We start from the raw sequence: 18536 nt of genomic DNA, 5'->3' as shown, positions 1-18536 counted from the left end.
GCAGTTTGTCTATTTTGATAAGTATTTTCAAAAAGTCAAGAATTTTTTTTTTTATTAATTAGATCTACTATTTGTTTTCACAATTAGATCTATTCCACATCAGGGATTAGCAAAGTATTGACCGTGGGCCAAATCTGGCCTGTCATCTGATTTTTATTGGAACACAGTCAAGTCATTTATTTATATATTGTCTGGTTGCTTTCGTGCTACAAAGCCAAGATTGAGTAGTTGTAACAGAAGCGTCTGGTCCAGAAAACCTAAAATATTTACTATTGGACCCTCTACAGAAACATTTCCTGACTCTTGCTCTACATCATTAATTTCTGCTCTCATATTTCCTGTATCTTTTCTTATGCTTCCTTTTGCTTTATAAAAGTGGTTGTAGTTTATCTGTATTCTTCTATTTTGGGTTCTCTTTTGACTTATAGGGGCTTCCCTTGTGGCTCAGCTGGTAAATAATCCACCTGCAATGTGGGAGACCTGGGTTCAATCCCTGGGTTGGGAAGATCCCCTGGAGAAAGGAACGGCTACCCACTCTAGTTACTGGCCTGGAGAATTCCATGGACTGTATGGTCCATGGGGTTGCAAAGAGTCGGGCCTGCCTGAGCGACTTTCACTTTGACTTAATCGGATCGTACCTTCTCCCTGCACTTCTTTTTCCTGTCACCGCATAGTTTCCAAAGGATACCTATTCCTTCCTTTTTATCCTCTGCTTTCCCAGAAGCAATACCTTTCTCGTTCAGTTGCCAAGTTGTGTCTGACTCCTTGCGGCCCCATGAACTGCAGCACACCAAGTTTCCCTGTCCTTCACCATCTCCCAGAGTTTGCTCAAATTCATCTCCACTGAGTCACTGATGCCATCCAACCATCCCATCCTCTGTTGCTCCCTTTTCCTCCTGCCCTCAATCTTTCCCATCATCAGGGTCTTTTCCAATGAGTCGGCTCTTTGTATCAGGTGGCCAAATTATTGGAGCTTCAGCTTCAGCATCAGTCCTTCCAGTGAATACTCAGGGTTGATTTCCCTTAGGATTGGCTGGTTTGACCTGAAGTCTCATAGATTTTTCTTCTTTTGCTTGTAGTTAGTACTCTGATATGCCAGGTCTCTTTTTCAGTATTTTCACCCTTAAGGTGAAATTCCTCTTTCTGGGAGTGACTCTGACTCATGATTGGGCCTTTTGCTTCCCTCTTCTCTTTCACAGGGCTCTTCTAGTGCCCCCTCACTCTCTAGAATGATGTGTGGGCAATTGAGAGATAGCTTTGCTGGAGTTTGCTATTCGTTTTTTCATAAAAGGTGATTTAAAGTTTGCAGTTTTCTCTTTCTTCCAGTGGTGATGGCAGCATTGGTTTTATGCTGTTCTGTTTGCTTTTCCAGTTGATCTGAAGTATATTTTGGAGAATGTATGGAGAGATTTGAACTTAAGGGGCCACCACTATCAGTGAAGTAATTGGAACGCTAGTCTTAATGAACTCTTTTTTGAAAATTTATTTCTGGTTGTGCTGGGTCTTTGCTGCTGCACAGGCTTTTCTCCAGTTGCGGCAAGTGGGGGCTACTCTTCCTTGCAGGGCACGGGCCTCTCATTGCAGAGGCTTCTCTTGTTGTGGAGCGTGGGCTCTAGAGTTTGTGGGCTTCGGAGCACAGGCTCAGGAGTTCTGGTGCACGGGCTCAGTTGCTCTGTGGCAAGTGGGATCTTCCCGGATCAGGGATCCTACCAGTGTCTCCTGCATTGGCCGGTAGATTCTTCCCCGCTGAGCCACCAGGGAAGCCCTGTAATAAACTCTCTAAGTGCTAACTTTCCGCCTCCATATCTCTGCTCTCCTGCCCTTTCTTCTACCTGGAAACCTCACCCCTCTTCTTCAGTTCCTATATTCCCTTCTTTCACGATCCCCTCAACTGAAAGTACATGTTCTTCTTTCTGAATCTTTTCCAGGAGGAAATATTGGGAGGAGTTTGGCACAGTTACTCTGGAGTCAGGTTATCTAAATTCAAATCTCAGATCTGCTGTTTTCAATCTCTGTGCCTTTAAGCAAGTTATTTAACCTCATGTAGCTAAACTGCCTTAACTTTAAAAATGGGAATAAGGTTATGGATTTGTTGTGAGACTAAATGGGTTAAGGCACATGGAAAACCAGCATAATATGTGATACGCAATAAGCATCTATCAAATGTTAACTGTGACTTAAATTTATCTTATGACATTTATTATATACTCCTTTATATTTTTGTTACATTGATATAGTGTGTAACTTCTCTTCTTGATTAAATACATATTAAGGGCAGGAACCATGTCTCATTCAGAGTACTTGTATTCCATTTGGTTAATATATCAGGTAGGGGCTTCCCTCATAGCTCAGCTGGTAAAGAATCCACTTGCAATGCAGGAGACCTGGGTTCCATCTCTGGGTTGGGAAGATTCCCTGGAGAAGGGCATGGCAACCCACTCCAGTATTTGTCAGGAGAAGCCCATGGATAGAGGAGCCTGGCAGGCTATAGTGCATGGGCTGGACATGACTGAGCAACTTGCACACTCCCAGTATATCAGGTGCTTAGATTTCCTCATACTTCTGACTGCTTACATTTTAACAGTAGGGAATGCCATGGTCACCACTGTCCTGGACACTAGGTGTACAAAGATGAATGAGACATGGTGTTTCATAATACACACATGCATGATTATACATACATAGTAATATAATGCATAAAGTGTAGTTTGAAGTTGCAGGGAACTCTGGGAGCCCTGAGAAAGTAATGACTGATTTTGCCCGGAGTTGCTTGCCTGCATTAACAAAGCTGAAACATAATTTCTAAGAATCTGATGAACTAAGAGTCAAAATTTTTCTTCTCTGAGTCATTCTTGCAGGTCTGGTTTTTCAGCTTCAGGCTTCTAGCTTAGATTGGCCCTTTGGGTGGGGAAAGGAGAGAGAGAAGGCAGAGTGACCACTGAAAGTGCAGCAGAGAATGGGCATTTGAATGAGAGACCGGGCATGTATAATACTTAATAGAGCAAAGGATCAGAGAGTGGGGCAGGACAGGATTCAGCATGAGCTGCCTTCTACTGGGGATCCTTTTCCACTCCAAGTGAGCTCAGCAGGGATTCAACCTACCTTTAGTTCAAACCGTGAGCTCCTGGGATGGAAAGAAGGGAATCTAGAGAGAGTCACTCTCTGACCAGCATGGACCTAAGCTTAACCGGTGAGACGTTTCCTGTGAACAGAAGGAATTGTGGACCTACCATTACATAACGTTACAGTTGTTTGTGGCATGCAGGATCTAGTTCCCTTCCCAGGGATTGAACCCAGGCCCCCTGCCTTGGGAACACAGAGTCTTAGCCACTGGACCACCATGGAAGTCCCAAGATTATATTTTAAGATTTATTTTTTCACTTGTTTATTTTCTGCCTTTCTCACTAGAATGAATTCCATTAGGTGCAGGGACTATGTTTTCTCACCACTTTATCCTGCTCCAAAGCATGCCTGGCACATGGTGAGAACTTTCTAAATAGTCACTGAATGAAGGAGTAAACTTATTCCAAAAAGGACCATGGAATCACCTTTGGAAGTACATTCCGCTTGTAGATTACTTGGTGGAGAATTGGTATCTGCACTTTCTTATCTTTTCATTCAAGGATGTGGCATTTTTCTCTTTATTGTTTTCCTTCATGTCCTTCAGAGAAAAAAAATCTTCATGTTGTTGCCAAAATCTTGACTCCCTGTCCAAATGATGCCAAATAGAAATATGGAGGCAGAGTTTGGAGAAAATAAAAAAGTAGATTTATTCTTTGCCAGGCAACGGGGAAGCACAGTAGGCCAGTGCTTCAGGAGCTGTGCCCTGCTCTCTGGGAGACAGGGAAAAAATTTTATATCCTAATGAATGTTTTGCCTTTTTTTTGGTAAAATTTCAAAATGGCTACAGCTGCCGGGTCTGGTGTCTCTGAAGTTATCAACCTGTGACCTTTTTGAAATGTAGAATGCTACAAGAGAAGAATGCCAGGTGCAGAGTATAGTTTATATGGAATCAGAGAGTAATTAGTTTTGTTTAGCTCTGTGAAGGACAAATCTAGCTACAAGTGTTTGTAGTAACAGCTAAAGAATAATCAAGATTGCTTACCTCTTTTAGGCTTATTTATGCTGTTTCCCCAGCTTGTTCATTGTTTCCTTATTTTCCTTGTTTATCAGGAAAGAAAAGTCTCATGTCTGTTTAAGAAAAGTATTATTTCGATTTTCCTGCCACAATGTAAGTCTTGGACATTTCTACTTAGATTTATTTCTAGTAATTTGAAGTTTGTTCATGGTTTCTTCTCTTATGAATAGAGATCTTTTAATTTTTCTGTTTTATTTGTGGTTTCAGTTTACTTGTGTGAGCAGGCCTGTGTTCATCCTGGGGGCTCAAAGGGAGAATCCATTTCCTTGCCCTTTCTGGTTTCTAGAGCCTGCCTATATGCCTTGGCTTGTGGCCCCATCCTCATTCTTTAAAGCTCCTCAGTTTAACCTTAAATTTCTCTCTGGCTCTGATCTTGTCTCCTTCTTTTAAGAACCCTTGTCACTGCATTGAGCCCATCTGAATAATCCAGGATAATCTTCCACACTGTAATTACATTTGCAAAGTCTTTATGCCATTAAGGTAACATGATACAGATTCTAGGAACTAGGATGTGGACATCTTTGGAGGGACCATTATTCGGCCCACCATACTTGTTCTTGCAGATATGTAGAAAACTGTTAGTTTTTCTATGTTCTTACCTTTGGGTGCACTTTGCCAAATTCCTATTATTTGTTTTTCTATCGTATATTTGTTTTTTAGTTGATTCTTTTCGATTCACTAGCAGTTGCATAATTTGATCCTTTTCTTTCTGGCATTTATAGCTCATCTTTTCATTGCCTAGGTCTGCATTGTCTAGAATCTCCTGAGTATAGAGGAACTTGACAAGGTTGCAAAAGAGTCGGACATGACTCAGGGGCTAAACAACAACAAAAGGGCTAAATAGCAGCTGTCAGGCCATGCATCCTTGGATTGTTCTTAACTTTTCTAGAAATCGCTTCATTGTTTTACCACTAAGTATGGTGTTTTCTAATAAACACTCTTTTAAATCAGCGAGTTTCTATCAAATTAAATCCTAGTTTATGAAGATTTCTAGAAAGGAATGTCCATTAAATGTATTAACCATTATGATTATAAAAGTGACTGTATGGTTTTTCTCTTTTGATCTATTAATGTCTTTCCTAATAATGATCACAGAGAAGGCAATGGCACCCCACTCCAGTACTCTTGCCTGGAAAATCCCATGGATGGAGGAGCCTGGTAGGCTGCAGTCCATGGGGTCACACAGAATCGGACACGACTGAGCAACTTCACTTTCACTTTTCACTTTCATGCATTGGAGAAGGAAATGGCAACCCACTCCAGTGTTCTTGCCTGGAGAATCCCAGGGACGGGGGAGCCTGGTGGGCTGCTGTCTATGGGGTCGCAAAGAGTCAGACATGACTGAAGTGACTTAGCAGCAGCAGCAGCAATAATGATCATCTCTGTATTCCTGGAGTAAATCTCCCTTGTTTTTAGTATACTGCTCTTTGAATGTATTGCTGACTTCTATTTGCTATTATTTGATTTTGTATTTTTGTATTTATATTTATAACTGAGTTTGGCATAGCATGTTTAGTTATTGGTTGTGCCATTTTTTATAGCTTGGGCATTGTCAATTATCCGGTCCTACTGAATGAATTGGAAACTTGCTACCTTTTTGTACGATCTGGAACTGTTTAAATACTATTAAAATTATATATGTTTTGAAAATTTAAGAAGTGTGAGTTTCCTGGAATCACTACTATTTATCTCTAAAACCATCTTCTATACCTAGTAGTGAGATTGCCTTATCCTGAATCACCTATACTTTCTTCCCTACTTTGTCTTACAACATTTGAAGTAAAGCTTGTGACCTGTGGAACAGGTTTTCTTCGGGCAAAGCTGCCCAGTCCATAAAAAGGGGTCACGTCCATTGGCTTGGCTTCTTTCAAAGGAACCTGTTAATTGAGGGGGTTACACAATAGGGTTGGCTCTCATGAGATTTTCTTTTTTTTCAGTGCTTTGGGAGTTGTCTTTATCACATATTAATCATCACAGTGTTCCTATGAAAATTCTTAGCAAGTCTGATATATTGTTTTCAGTTTAGGGACAGGGATCATCTTTGAAGGAAGTAACCTCTGATACCAGAGTTTTGAACAACTAGTCTTTATTTGGGGCTTCCCTGGTGGCTCAGGCAGTAGAGTCTCCTGCAATGCAGGAGACCCAGGTCTGATCCGTGGGTCAGGAAGATCCCCTGGAGAAGGGAATGGCTACCCACTCCAGTATTCCTTCCTGGAGAATCCCATGAACAGAGGAGTCTGGTGGGCTACAGTCCACATAATCACAGAGAATTGGACACGACTGATCGATTAACACTTTCACAGTCTTTATTTTAAAAGCTTGAAGAATGTGCCTCTATATTACACAGTACCAGATCTGAACTATCTTTTGGATTGATTACCATGACATTGAGCAGAGACCAACGAATGGTTCTTTGGTAATAAAAGATGAGGAAGCCCAAACCAAGAGGGACCATTCCCCGCTTTCCATCATGAAAAGCCTGACTGTTTGAGGTGGCCTTTTTTATTTCCTCAGGGAGCAATTATCAGTTCTCTGCTGAAATGTTGCTCTCAGCTCAGAATTTCAAACTGGTGCTTTTTTGTCTAAATGAGGTTTGTCCAAGGCAAAGACAATGAGTTTTAGCTTAGGAAACCAAGGGAATTTGCAGTGAATAGACACATAATTTTTAAGAAGGATCCTCTGATTGGGTATCTTTTGGTCATGAATCTTTCATCAGGACTGAGTTTACAGGAATATAAAAGTGGGGTTTCTTGGACTGCTATCACTAGTTTCTAAACTGAAATAGTGCAGAAGGCATCCTCTTGTAAATGCTTATCTTTGGAAGATTGTTCAATCAGAAAGTAGTATTTTGGTATAAGGTGTAAGTTGATTTCTCATTCTTTTCCTCTTGCAGTAAAACAAACCATCAGTAACATTTCAATATTTAATGAAACCTGCTTGAGATGGAGAAGTATGAAGACAGCTGATATAGAGGAGATGTATTTAGTAAGTTACTGAAACTTATTCTTTTTTTAGGTGTTTGTCTTGTGTGAGAGGTTCAAAAAATATTAACAACCCCCCCCCAAAAAAACCCACTTATATAGCTTCCATAATCAATGAAAGATTTATAGTTACAATCACAATAAGAAGCAAGAACCATATAAGCCAGGAATCCCACTGCTGAGCAAATACCCTGAGAAAACATCATTCAAAAAGATACATGCACCCCAATGTTCATTGTAGCACTATTTACAGTAGCTAGGGCATGGAAGCAACCTCAATGTCCATCAACAGAGGAATGGATAAAGATGTGTAACATACATACAAAGGACTATTACTCAGCCATTAAAAAAGCAAAATAATGCTATTTGCAGCAACATGGATGGATCCAAAGATTGTCATACTGAGTGAATAAGTCAGACAGAGAAATAAAAATATCATATGATATCATTTATATGTGGAATCTAAAAAAAAAAAGTTACTAATGCCTATTTGCAGGTACTAATGCCTGTCAGACATGGAGAACAGACTTGTGGATTTAGCAGGGGAAGGGGAGGGTGGACTGAACTGAGAGAGCAGCATTGAAATATACACATTAGCATATATAAAACAGATAGCTAGTGGGAAGTTGCTGTATAATAAAGAAGGCTCAACCCAGTACTCTGTGACAACCTAGATGGGTAGGATGGCGTGGAGTGGTGGGAGCGAGCTTCAAGAAGGAGGGGACATGTGTATACTTACGGCTGATTCACGTTGTTGTATGGCAGAAACCAACACGACATTGTAAAGCAATTATCCTCCAGTGTGAAAAAAGGGTACAAATGAACTAGAGGTAGGGGATAAGAGAGGGAGGGATAAATTGGGAGATTGGGACTGACGTGCGTGCTAAGTCACTGCAGTCGTGTCTGACTCTGTGGGACCCTGTGGACCGTAGCCCACCAGGCTCATCTGTCCGTGGGAGGTACTTGTAACAGAGAAGCAAGTCATTCATTCCAGTATTCTCCAAGCAAGAATACTGGACTGGGTTGCCATGCCCTCCTCCAGGGGGTCTTCCCAACCCAGGGACTGAACCTACATCTCTTATGTCTTAGTGCCACCTGGGAGGCCCAGGGACTGGCATATACATACTATCATATATAAAATAGAGAACTGGTAAGAGCCTAGGGTATAGCACAGGGAACTCTACTCAATACTCTCTAATAGGCTATATGAAAAAGAATCTTAAAAAAGTGGATATATGTATGCGTATAACTGATTCCCTTTGCTGTGCACCTGAAATTAACACAACATTGTAAATTAACTATACTCCAATAAAAATTAAAAACATAAAATAAAAACTGAATGCAATTCTTAGAAAAAAAGAAGAAGCACGAAAGTGGGCATTTCTGCCACATGTTTGAAGTCAGAGACTTTGGGGATTGATGAGAAAGACATGAGAGTTTCTCTGTGTCACATAGTCTGACACAGAGCCGAGGTTCAGGCAGTATCCATGGAAGGAAGCCAGTGACTTTTCGTGGGTGTGTGTCTCTCTGCACCAGTGCCTCTGATAAGGGTCTGAATGTGTTGCTTAGAGAGTCAAGGGGGAACTTTTAAAGCTAAATATGTTTATAGCAAAGGTACAGACCATGGGATGAGCTGCTGCTAGAAGAAATTAAGTAGGAAGAAAAGTAGATCTGTTGGTCCAGATGCTGGGAATGTCAGAAGGTGGTGAGAGGGGAGAAAAACCCTTCCCAGGTCTTACCAGAAACCGGCTAGGAGTAGCCTAACGCACACCCTGCTCTGGAAAAGCCTTAGTTCAGATTATTATTTTTTTTCTTTTTCCTAGAAAATTGTTCTCTGGCCTTCCTTCTTCAGTTTTGCCAACAGGCTTTCTCACTGGGCATGTGCCATTATGTGTGTGGGAACAAAAAATGAGAAACTCGTCAGTTTCAGGGCCTGATGTGCATTTTGATTTAAAAATATATTTATTTTACTGATGATATTATAATTATGGACTTCCCAAATATTTATAGTATTACAGCTCTACTTGTATTTCATATTTGTTTTCTCAGACTTTAAACTTTTTATTTTGTGTTGGGGCATAGCCTATTGACAATGTTCTGGTAGTTTCAGGGGAACAGCAAAGGGACTCAGCCATTCATATACATATATGCATCCTCTCCCAAACCCTCCTCCCATCCAGGATACCACATAATGTATTTCACATTTTAGAGGAACTTTAGAATGGAGAGCAAGAGTGCTCATGAGAAAAAGTAAGTATCCAGGCATTCAACCTTTCAAGCTAGTTATTTACCTGGTGAACTTTTCTATGTTTCAGGTCCACATTTGGGGCCAGAGATGGTATCAAAAAGGATTTGCCCAGGAAATGATATTTAATATCACTGCCAGCAGTCAGACTCCTGAGACGTGTTTGGACCTGAGTCCAGGTACCAACTACAGTGTCAGCCTCCAGGCTTTGTCCTCCCAACTTCCTGTGGTCATCTCCCTGACAACCCAGATAACAGGTAAATCTTGAATAACAGCATTTGGCCGAATGAAATCGCCGCAGAGCTGTATAGGCTCAAACAAAGAGGCACACTATTACTTTTTATCATTATATGATGAACTTTAAGAGAACGAGGAAGAATGATATGAAGATTGGAGAGAGGTTCTCAAGGGACTTCCCTGAAACTGTAATGTTTTATTTCTTAAAAGATATCTAAAACAAAATAGCAGCATTGAATAAATCTGGGGAGTGTATCCATGAGTGTTGGTTACATTCCTTCTGGATATTTGAACTATTTCATCCTTAAGAAGAATTTGTCCTCTGACTGTTTCTTTCTCAGTAACGTATTTGTGATTCTGTTACAAGTACCTTAAGAGTGGGTTACCCTCCGGGGGAGAATGACTGGCAGTCCCGCTCTAGTACCCTAGAAAATCACTTTCCACTCATTTTCTCATCTCGCCTCAAATCTGTGATGGTGTCCTCCAGCCCCCCAACACACACACTCTGAGCTAATTATCAGAGTATTAGTTTCTTGTGTCTTATTTCCCTGATAAATGAGAAGAAATCAGGTGAGGACTTCCTACTCCCAAAGTCTCCCAGGGCTGCCTGCAGGCAGAACCGATATTTTATCTTCTCTCTTGGTCCCAACTCTCTTGCCCCCATCTTCCCTTAATCCTGCCATCCCTTCTTGCCGAGTCTGTTCCCCCAGTAAAGAATGGGTCCTACCACTGCCTTGGCAGGCTGTCATGTCTCCTTTTTAAATGCAAACAAAGATAGGCGCACTTCTTTGGATGCCATATCCCCTGCAGCTGCTCTGTCTTTCCCCTGTTGCAGTGAGGCTCCCTGCAAGAATGTTGTGGAGGTGCCGCATCCTCACCTCCTCTTCTGTCTTTGTTTCCAGTCCAGAGGCATTTGTTCTCAATGCTTTACTGGGAGTGTCTCTATCTTGCAAAATCCGCTGGCCAATTTTATTCTTATCTGATTTTCTCTACAGCATTTGGCATCCCCTCCTTGAAACACCTTTTCTCTTGGCTTTTGGATCCTGCTGCCTCGCTGGCTGCTCTTTCCCGGTCTGTTCCACCAGTTCCATCTACTTTAATGTTGCCCCGCCCTTTGCCTTCTCATCCCTTTACTTCATTATCTACCCTTTCTGCCTCTGTGATCTCTACCAGTCTCATGGCTACAAACAATACCTGTTTTTCGACAATCCCCAAGTATCTGTCCTAGTCACATTCTCTCCTCTGAGCTCCATATATCTACCTGTCTCCAATATCCTATTTGAACATTTAATAAGCAAGACCAATAGAACTTTTGATTTCTGATCTTTGTCTTTACCCCACAAATCCATTTTCCACCCAGGCTTCTCTGTCTCAGTTATGGGCATTCCTATTCACTGACTGCTCAAGCCATAAAGTAATTGTAATTGATTCTGCTTCTCCCACCAGTTTCTAGCCCTTAACAAGCTGGCTTGTTCCTGAAATAAACATGAATCCAACCACTTCTACCCCCTTTGCCTTTGCAACTAGCAGCTTAATCCAAGCTAGCAACTTCTTGCTTGGACTCCTGCAATAGCTTCTAGATCTTCTCCCTGCTTCCACAGTTGCCTGTCACCTGCTGCGGTCTTCATCTTCACCAGAGCTTTAAAAAGATCATTCAAGGGATTTCCCGGGCAGCCCAGTGGTTAAGACTTTATGCTTCCAGTGTAGGGGATGTGGGTTTGATCCCTGGGAGCTAAAATCCCATGCGTTGCACAGCGCAGCCAAAAGATTAAAAAAAATTTTTTTAATTGAAATAAAAAATATTTAAGAAGATCACTCAAAGTGTCATACTCAGTGAAGTAAATCAGACAGAGAAAAACAAATATGTAATGTTCCTTATATGTGGAATCTAAAAAATGGTACAAATGAACTTATTTACAAAACAGAAATGGAGTCACAGATATAAAAAACAAACATAGTTACTGGGGGGAAAGGACGGGCAGGATAAATTGGGAAATTGGGATTGACATATACACACAACCATGTATAGGGCTTCCCTGATAGCTCAGTTGGTAAAGAATCTGCCTGCAATGCAGGAGACCCCAGCTTGATCTCTGGGTTGGGAAGATCCCCTGGAGAAGGGAAAAGCTACCCACTCCAGTATTCTGTCCTGGAGAATTCCATGGACTGTATAGTCCTTGGGGTGGCAAAGAGTTAGACACGACTGAGAGACTTTCCGGAGAAGGCAATGGCACCCCACTCCAGTACTCTTGCCTGGAAAATTCCATGGACGGAGGAGCCTGGTAGGCTGCAGTCCATGGGGTCGCTAAGAGTCGGACACGACTGAACGACTTCCCTTTCACTTTTCACTTTCACGCATTGGAGAAGGAAATGGCAACCCACTCCAGTGTTCTTGCCTGGAGAATCCCAGGGACGGGGGATCCTGGTGGGCTGCCGTCTATGGGGTCACACAGAGTCGAACACGACTGAAGTGACTTAGCAGTGAGAGACTTTCACTTTCACAACAATATATAAAATAGATAACAAATAAGGACCTATTGTATAGCACAAAGAACTCTACTCAATACTCTGTAATGACCTGTATGGAAAAAGAGTCTTAAAAAAGAGTGGATATATGTATATGTAAAACTTATTCACTTTGCTGTACGCCTGAAACTAACACAACATTGTAAATCGACTATATTCCAATAAAAAAATTAATAAAAAAAGAAAAACATTCACATAAGAACATGTCATCCCCAGCTCAAAACTGTCTGATGAGTTTGCCTTAGTGTTGGAATAGAATCCATGTGCCTGACCATGGAACATGTAGTCTGGCCCTTGCCTACCTCACCGACCTCATCTTCCTCCGCCCTCTCTCTTTCTCTCTAAGCATCAGCTGCCTCCCTACCTTCCTTGCCATTTCTCAAACGGGTCAGACTTGTTTTTGCATCCAGGTCTTTCCATCTGGTGCTTACTCATCCTGAGGTACTCTCTCCACCTGTCATTGTTGTGTAGACACTAAGTCGTGTTTGATTCTTTTGTGACCCCATGGACTGCAGCCTGCCAGGCTCCTGACATGGGATGTCCCAAGCTAGAATACTGGAGCTGGTGGCCATTTCCTTCTCCAGGGGATCTTCCTGGCCCAGGGATCAAAGCCACATCTCCTGTATTGCAGGCAGATTCTTTACATCTGAGCCACCAGGGAAGCCCTATCACTCAGGTTTCTTCTCAGATTCATCCTTTCAAAAATCACCTCCCCATCACCACCCCATCACGCTCTATCCATTTCCTCTGTTTGAATTTCTTCACAAAACTCATTTCAGAACTTGTATTTTGAATTTTATTTGTTTGTTTTCTTTTCCCCTACTAAAATAGGAGCACTCTGATGGCAGAGATTTTTGTCTGTGTGTTCTGCCTTGAATCCCCAACACATAAGGATCGTGCTAGCCCACGTAAGGACAATGATAGCATAGCAAAGAAATATTTTTGTAGTGAACACATATGAAGACTAATCTCCAAATGGCCAGCGGGTGGTATTGGCCTTGAGAAAATGCCTGGTTAGTTAATGAAAGCTTTAGACCAAAAAAGAATTCACCAGCTGGTGAGTTGGAAGGAAATGTTCAATTTGGGCATTTCTTCCCATGGTGATTTATCAAGATGAATAGCTATTCAGTCTCCTACTCATTGGTCCTTCTCCTGTTTGGATGTTTTGCATTGCTGATTCACATTAGCATTTCATATGTTTTGATTTGGGAGAGAGAGTTTCATCTTGATGAGCCTCATTTATACCTTGTTTTGTACATGAAACACAGCCTGGTAGCTCACACACCCTGTATCTGTGCTCATGGCCACCAGGGGACACTGTTGAGCTGTTTGAATTCATTGAGACCCTGCCTTCTTGTTTTCCGTATCTATCCCGCTTTAAAGAATTTGCAATTTTAAACAAGTGTGAAAGTTCTAAGCAAACAAACAAGAGAAAAACAGACCCCAAGCCCTCTCTTTAATGAAGAACAGATATGCTTCGTTGCCTAAGATGTGACTCTTTTAGTAAAATCGTAAAATTTGAATTTTACCAGAAATGGGAGGCAAGGGGTTTGGACCTGGAATACGCAGCAGCTGGTTTCCCAGAAGAAAAGTGCATGGAATTTCCATTCTGAGTGTCTTACGTTAAGTTAAATCTTGCTGATGGGAACAAGATGAAAGCATGCGCTTTAAATATATTGCTGACCTCAGGGGAGAATGAAAGGTTTTGGAATGTTGAAGGACAGAGGCAAGTGTTGCAGTGAAAACAAGAGGGTGCTGGTGAGAAGGGTGGTGAGATGAGAGGAGAGCGCAGTGCTTCTGACTCATGGCCCACACGCTTCCGCAGGCAGCCTGTTGATGGGAATTCCTCAGAATAGCCCCACCATTCATTCATACACCCTTTAGGTCAAGGGGAAGAATGAACGTTCATCCTTGATGTAGACCCAAAGGCTTAAAAGAGCTGTCACACACAGGTCATGCTGTTTTCTGTTGTTGTTGCTCAGTTACTCAGTCATGTTCAACTCTTTGCAACCTCATAGAGGTCACATGCCAGGCTCCTGTGTCCTCTGCTCCCGAATTTGCTCAGATTCATGTCCATTGAGTCAGTGATGCTATTTAACCATCTCATCCTCTGCCACCCAGTTCTTCTGCCTCCACTCTTTCCCAGCATCAGGGTCTTTTCCAATGAGTTGGCTCTTCACATCAGGTGGCCAAAGTATTGGAGCTTCAGCTTCAGTCCTTCCAATGAATATTCAGGATTGATTTCCTTTAGATTTGACTGGTTTGATCTCCTTGCAATCCAAGGGACTCTCAAGAGTCTTCTCCAACACCACGGTTCAAAAGCATCAATTCTTCAGTGCTCAGCTTTTTTTATGGTCCAACTCTCATATCTGTACATGACTATTGGAAAGACCATAGCTTTGACTATATGGACCTTTATTGGCAAAGTGATATCTCTGCTTTTTAATATGCATCTAGGTTTGCCAAGTCAAAAAACTTATAGGCAAAATTTTCTTCTTAGAGAGAGGAGAGAACCAGAGAGGGAGAGGTGGAGGGAGGGGGGAAGAGAGGAGGAAAGAGAGAGAGAAAGCCAGTACCTGCAGGTAGATATTATTCGACACAATGCAGTGATCATCTGTGGTTGAATGGTCATAATGGAACCAAGAGTGCTGGAAGAGAAAAAGGAAACAAATATGTAAAAGAAATAATTTCTTCCTGAGTCTATCCTCAGTGCCAAGACTGGCAACATACACGAGAACTTCCCCATCTCTGTATTCGTAATAAGGAAAAGAGAATGCACCTTTTCAGATGTTCAGGAGAGTCACTGAAAACACAGGTGTGTCCCAGGTTTTATTGGACTATCCCTTTCACAGAGAGGTCCATCCAGGATAGCTCTGATTCCTGCCACAGGACTAGGGACCACTGCCCGCACCTCTGACCCCTCGTCTCTCACTGTTGTGTCCTCAGGAAAGGACCATGCGGGACCAGGTGTCTTGAGTTCTCCTGATGTGGGCTTCTCTTCCACAGACCATCTAAGGGCTGTGAACTCCTGTGTCCGCAGTGAGGGCTTCATCTCCGCAGGCTGGATGCGGGGCACCACCCTGGCTCCTGCTGGCCTTCATCCCAGCTGTTTCCCTCTTTGTCCAGGCTCTCTCAGAGTCTTTCATGGACACAGATTCGTTGATGTCTGAGGTCCTCATGTTAGGTCAGCCCAGGATGAAGGCACATATGTCCTTCCATACCTCCAAGGGTCAACTGTTCCTCTAGTCCCCAGAAATCTCCCCGCCACTTTCTAGCTTCAGATCAACCCTCAGCCCCTTAAGGAAATGACTGTTTGGGGATGGATGTCTCCCCACTCTTCTCACTGAAAGCATCTGCACCCCCTCTGAGGCCCCACAGAGACAAGATGGTACACCACAGAGGAAAGCAGGCTGGATGTGTTATTTTCACAATGTTACGTTAACGTTGTGTGAGTGCTAAGTCACTTCAGTTGTGTCTGACTCTTTGTGATCCTGTGGACCAGAGCCTGCCAGGCTCCTCTGTTCATGGGATTCTCCAAGGAAGAATACTGGAGTGGGTTGCCATTCCCTTCTCCAGGGGATCTTCCCAACCCAGGGATCGAACCCACATCTCTTACATCTCCTGCAATGGCAGGTGAATTCTTTACTACTTATGCCACCTGGGAAGCCCATCCTATATTAATATTAGCTGTTTATAAAATATGAATGGGAAAGCTTCTTTATATTAAAAGCCCAAAAGCCAGGGTTTCTGTGTGTTGGGGTGGTTGAAAGGTATACTGAAACATAACAATTAATTCAGCAAATACCTATCGATTGGTTATGTACAAAGACCAGTGCTAAGTGCTGAAGGAGATAAAGATAAAAAGATGGTTCCTTCTCCTTGGGAAGCCAAGTCTGATAACCTTTCTGACAAGGGAGTTTCAGCTCACCTTGTGATACCTGATGACTTACGGCATAAGCTCTATTTTCTCCACTGCTGTCAATTTCAATTTATCATGCCAGCCTGGTAGGCTACAGTCCATGGGATCAGAGAGTCAGACACGACTGTGCAACTAACACACTCACAATGCCTGAGGGTCGTGGTCCAATTAGGAGATGCTGAGGATTAGAAAAGAACCTCTAGGGTATCTTTACTTTTATATATTCATGTGTTAGTTCCTTGCACTTACTTGACGTTTATAGCATAAGGTTGGGACCTTTGCTTAAGTTTGGTGCAGACAAAATTTTCCTTTACTTTTTGTTCATTTTAGTGGGTCTTAGAGGAATAACACATTTGCACTTCTGTTACTTCCTTTCTCTCTTTGATTTTAATGGTTTGCCTACATTAATGATATTAATCTTTTGTTATACATATTGCACCCCAGGTTACCTACTCTTGAATTTTCTTTTCGGTATTCTTTTTGACATTCAGACATTTTAAGTTTTCATGTAATCAATTCTATTGATTCTTTTATAGTTTCTGCCTCGGGTCATGCCAAGAAAAGCCTTTCCCACTCTGCCATCAGATCAGTTCTTATTCTCTACTGTTTTCTAATGCTTCTTAACAATTTTGCTTTTCACATTTTAGCTTGCACCCATCTGGAATTTGTTTAGATGTGTGGTATAAGGCTAAATTTACATGGCAACTTTTCCCCCCCAAATGATCAGCCAGTTTCCCCATCACCTTTGGAAAGACTGTCCATGCCACACACTATATTCTCATTTATTTATTTGGGTCTCTTTCTTGATTATCTAGCTTCTTCCATTGCTTTGCCTACCCTGTGCTTTTACCTTCTTATTTTAGTTATTGTAAAGTTATAGTATATTTAATATTTTGGGGGACAGGTTCTGCCTCATTGCTTTTCTCCTGAATCGTCAAAGTTTTCTCAGCCTCCGTAATTCCTTTGTCACTTACTTCTAGGAGAGAATGGACATTGTTGGCATCTAGGAGGGGCAGTGAATGTCTTCCTTCTGGGTCTGCCCCCAGCGCACATACTCAGGGTGAAAAACTCCAGCCCAGACACAACCCATTTCTTGCCTTGGGTCTGATTTGGTTTAAATCAATAATAGGCCAATGGAAAGGAGAGCAGACCAGCCAAAGACAGCAGTTTGGGGAGGGGAAACAGCATCTTGGAAAATATGGCTAGAAGTAAAGTTATCCGCCTGCAATGCGGGAGACCTGGGTTCAATCCTGGGTTGGGAAGATCCCCTGGAGAAGGGAAAGGCTACCCACTCCAGTATTCTGGCCTCGAGAATTCCGTGGATTGTATAGTCTGCGGGGTAGCAAAGAGTCGCACATGACTGAGCGATTTTCACTAAGGTATTTAACCTCAAAAATGCAGCAAAGAAACAGTCTACTCAAGTTCAGGCTTTTGTATTCGAGAGAAAAACAGACTATTTATAAGGTGGGGAAGGTGGTGAGCAGGCAGAACAGAAAGCAGTCTAGAAGTCATGTGTTGACTGAATCAACTGGATGGTTGTGGGGCTGAAAGGGGCAACGTGGCACAGAACAACCAGGGGGGGCCTCCTTGCCCTGCTGCGGGCCCGCCTTCCCTAAACTGGGCAATCGCTTTGTTCTGCTGTTCCTGGGGTGGGTGAGAAACTGGGTGGTTTTAAAAGGTTCGCCAAGAGATTAGAGGACCTACAATTATTCATCTCAGAGAAGAGCAAACAGAGGAATAATTTAAAAGAGCCCGAGGAGGGTTCTCACACAGAAAAGAGTAAACAGTTAATCTCCCTCTGGGCTGAAAACAGGAAATGTGTGATAAAAACCACTTACTTTCCTTGTGAGGAGAAATGTCACCAATGAAAGGGCCTTTCAGTGATAGCCTGAGGGCGGAGTGTAGAGCTGCTTGGAATGTTCCTGTTCCCTGGTGGGGAACCTGGTGGGGCTTTTCAGTCTGCATTTCCCTTCTCCCCATTGCTAGCTGGCTGCAGGAGGCTAGCCACTGTCTGCCTCAGGGGTGTTATAGAATTTCTTTCTGGCCGCCTCTTGGAAAGGTGGTGGACTTTTCAATACTGTAGGATGCTGTCTTAACTGCATTAGAGGTTGTTCCAAGTCACCCCAGGGGCCTTTAACAATGCCACAGATTTATGGAAAACATGATTTGTATGGCCACTGTATCTGCGTGGTGTTGGAAGAAATTCTAGACTTAGTGTTTAATAAACACTATAGGAAATTCTCACTCGTCCACCTGGTCTTAGGTTCCTGGGTGTCCCGGTGGTCCACTCTGGGCCCTCATCTTTTCTCAGATGCCTTTATACCATCTCTCTGGGCCGCCGTGTGTGTGAAGTCGCTTCAGTCGTGTTTGACTCTTCACAACTCTATGGACTGTAGCCCACCAGGCTTCTCTGTCCAAGGGATTTCCCAGGCAGGAATCCTGGAGCCGGTTGCCATGCCCTCCTCCAGGGGATTTTGCAGACCCAGGGAT

The 18536-nt window shown here is 42.6% G+C and overlaps 1 protein-coding gene across 1 annotated transcript in view; it reads left to right on the top strand.

Moving 5' to 3' along the window:
• The window catches only part of SUSD1 (sushi domain containing 1), a 135696-nt gene that overhangs the window by 87327 nt on the left and 29833 nt on the right, over positions 1 to 18536 (top strand). The window contains exons 11-12 of the mRNA XM_055579321.1: positions 7032 to 7123; positions 9435 to 9621. Of these exons, the coding sequence (XP_055435296.1) occupies positions 7032 to 7123; positions 9435 to 9621 (279 nt within the window). The remainder of the gene's footprint in view (positions 1 to 7031; positions 7124 to 9434; positions 9622 to 18536) is intronic.

This window comes from Bubalus kerabau, chromosome 4 (assembly GCF_029407905.1).
Source record: "Bubalus kerabau isolate K-KA32 ecotype Philippines breed swamp buffalo chromosome 4, PCC_UOA_SB_1v2, whole genome shotgun sequence".
Lineage (NCBI taxonomy): Eukaryota > Metazoa > Chordata > Mammalia > Artiodactyla > Bovidae > Bubalus > Bubalus kerabau.
This window is presented reverse-complemented; position numbering and strand designations above follow the sequence as displayed.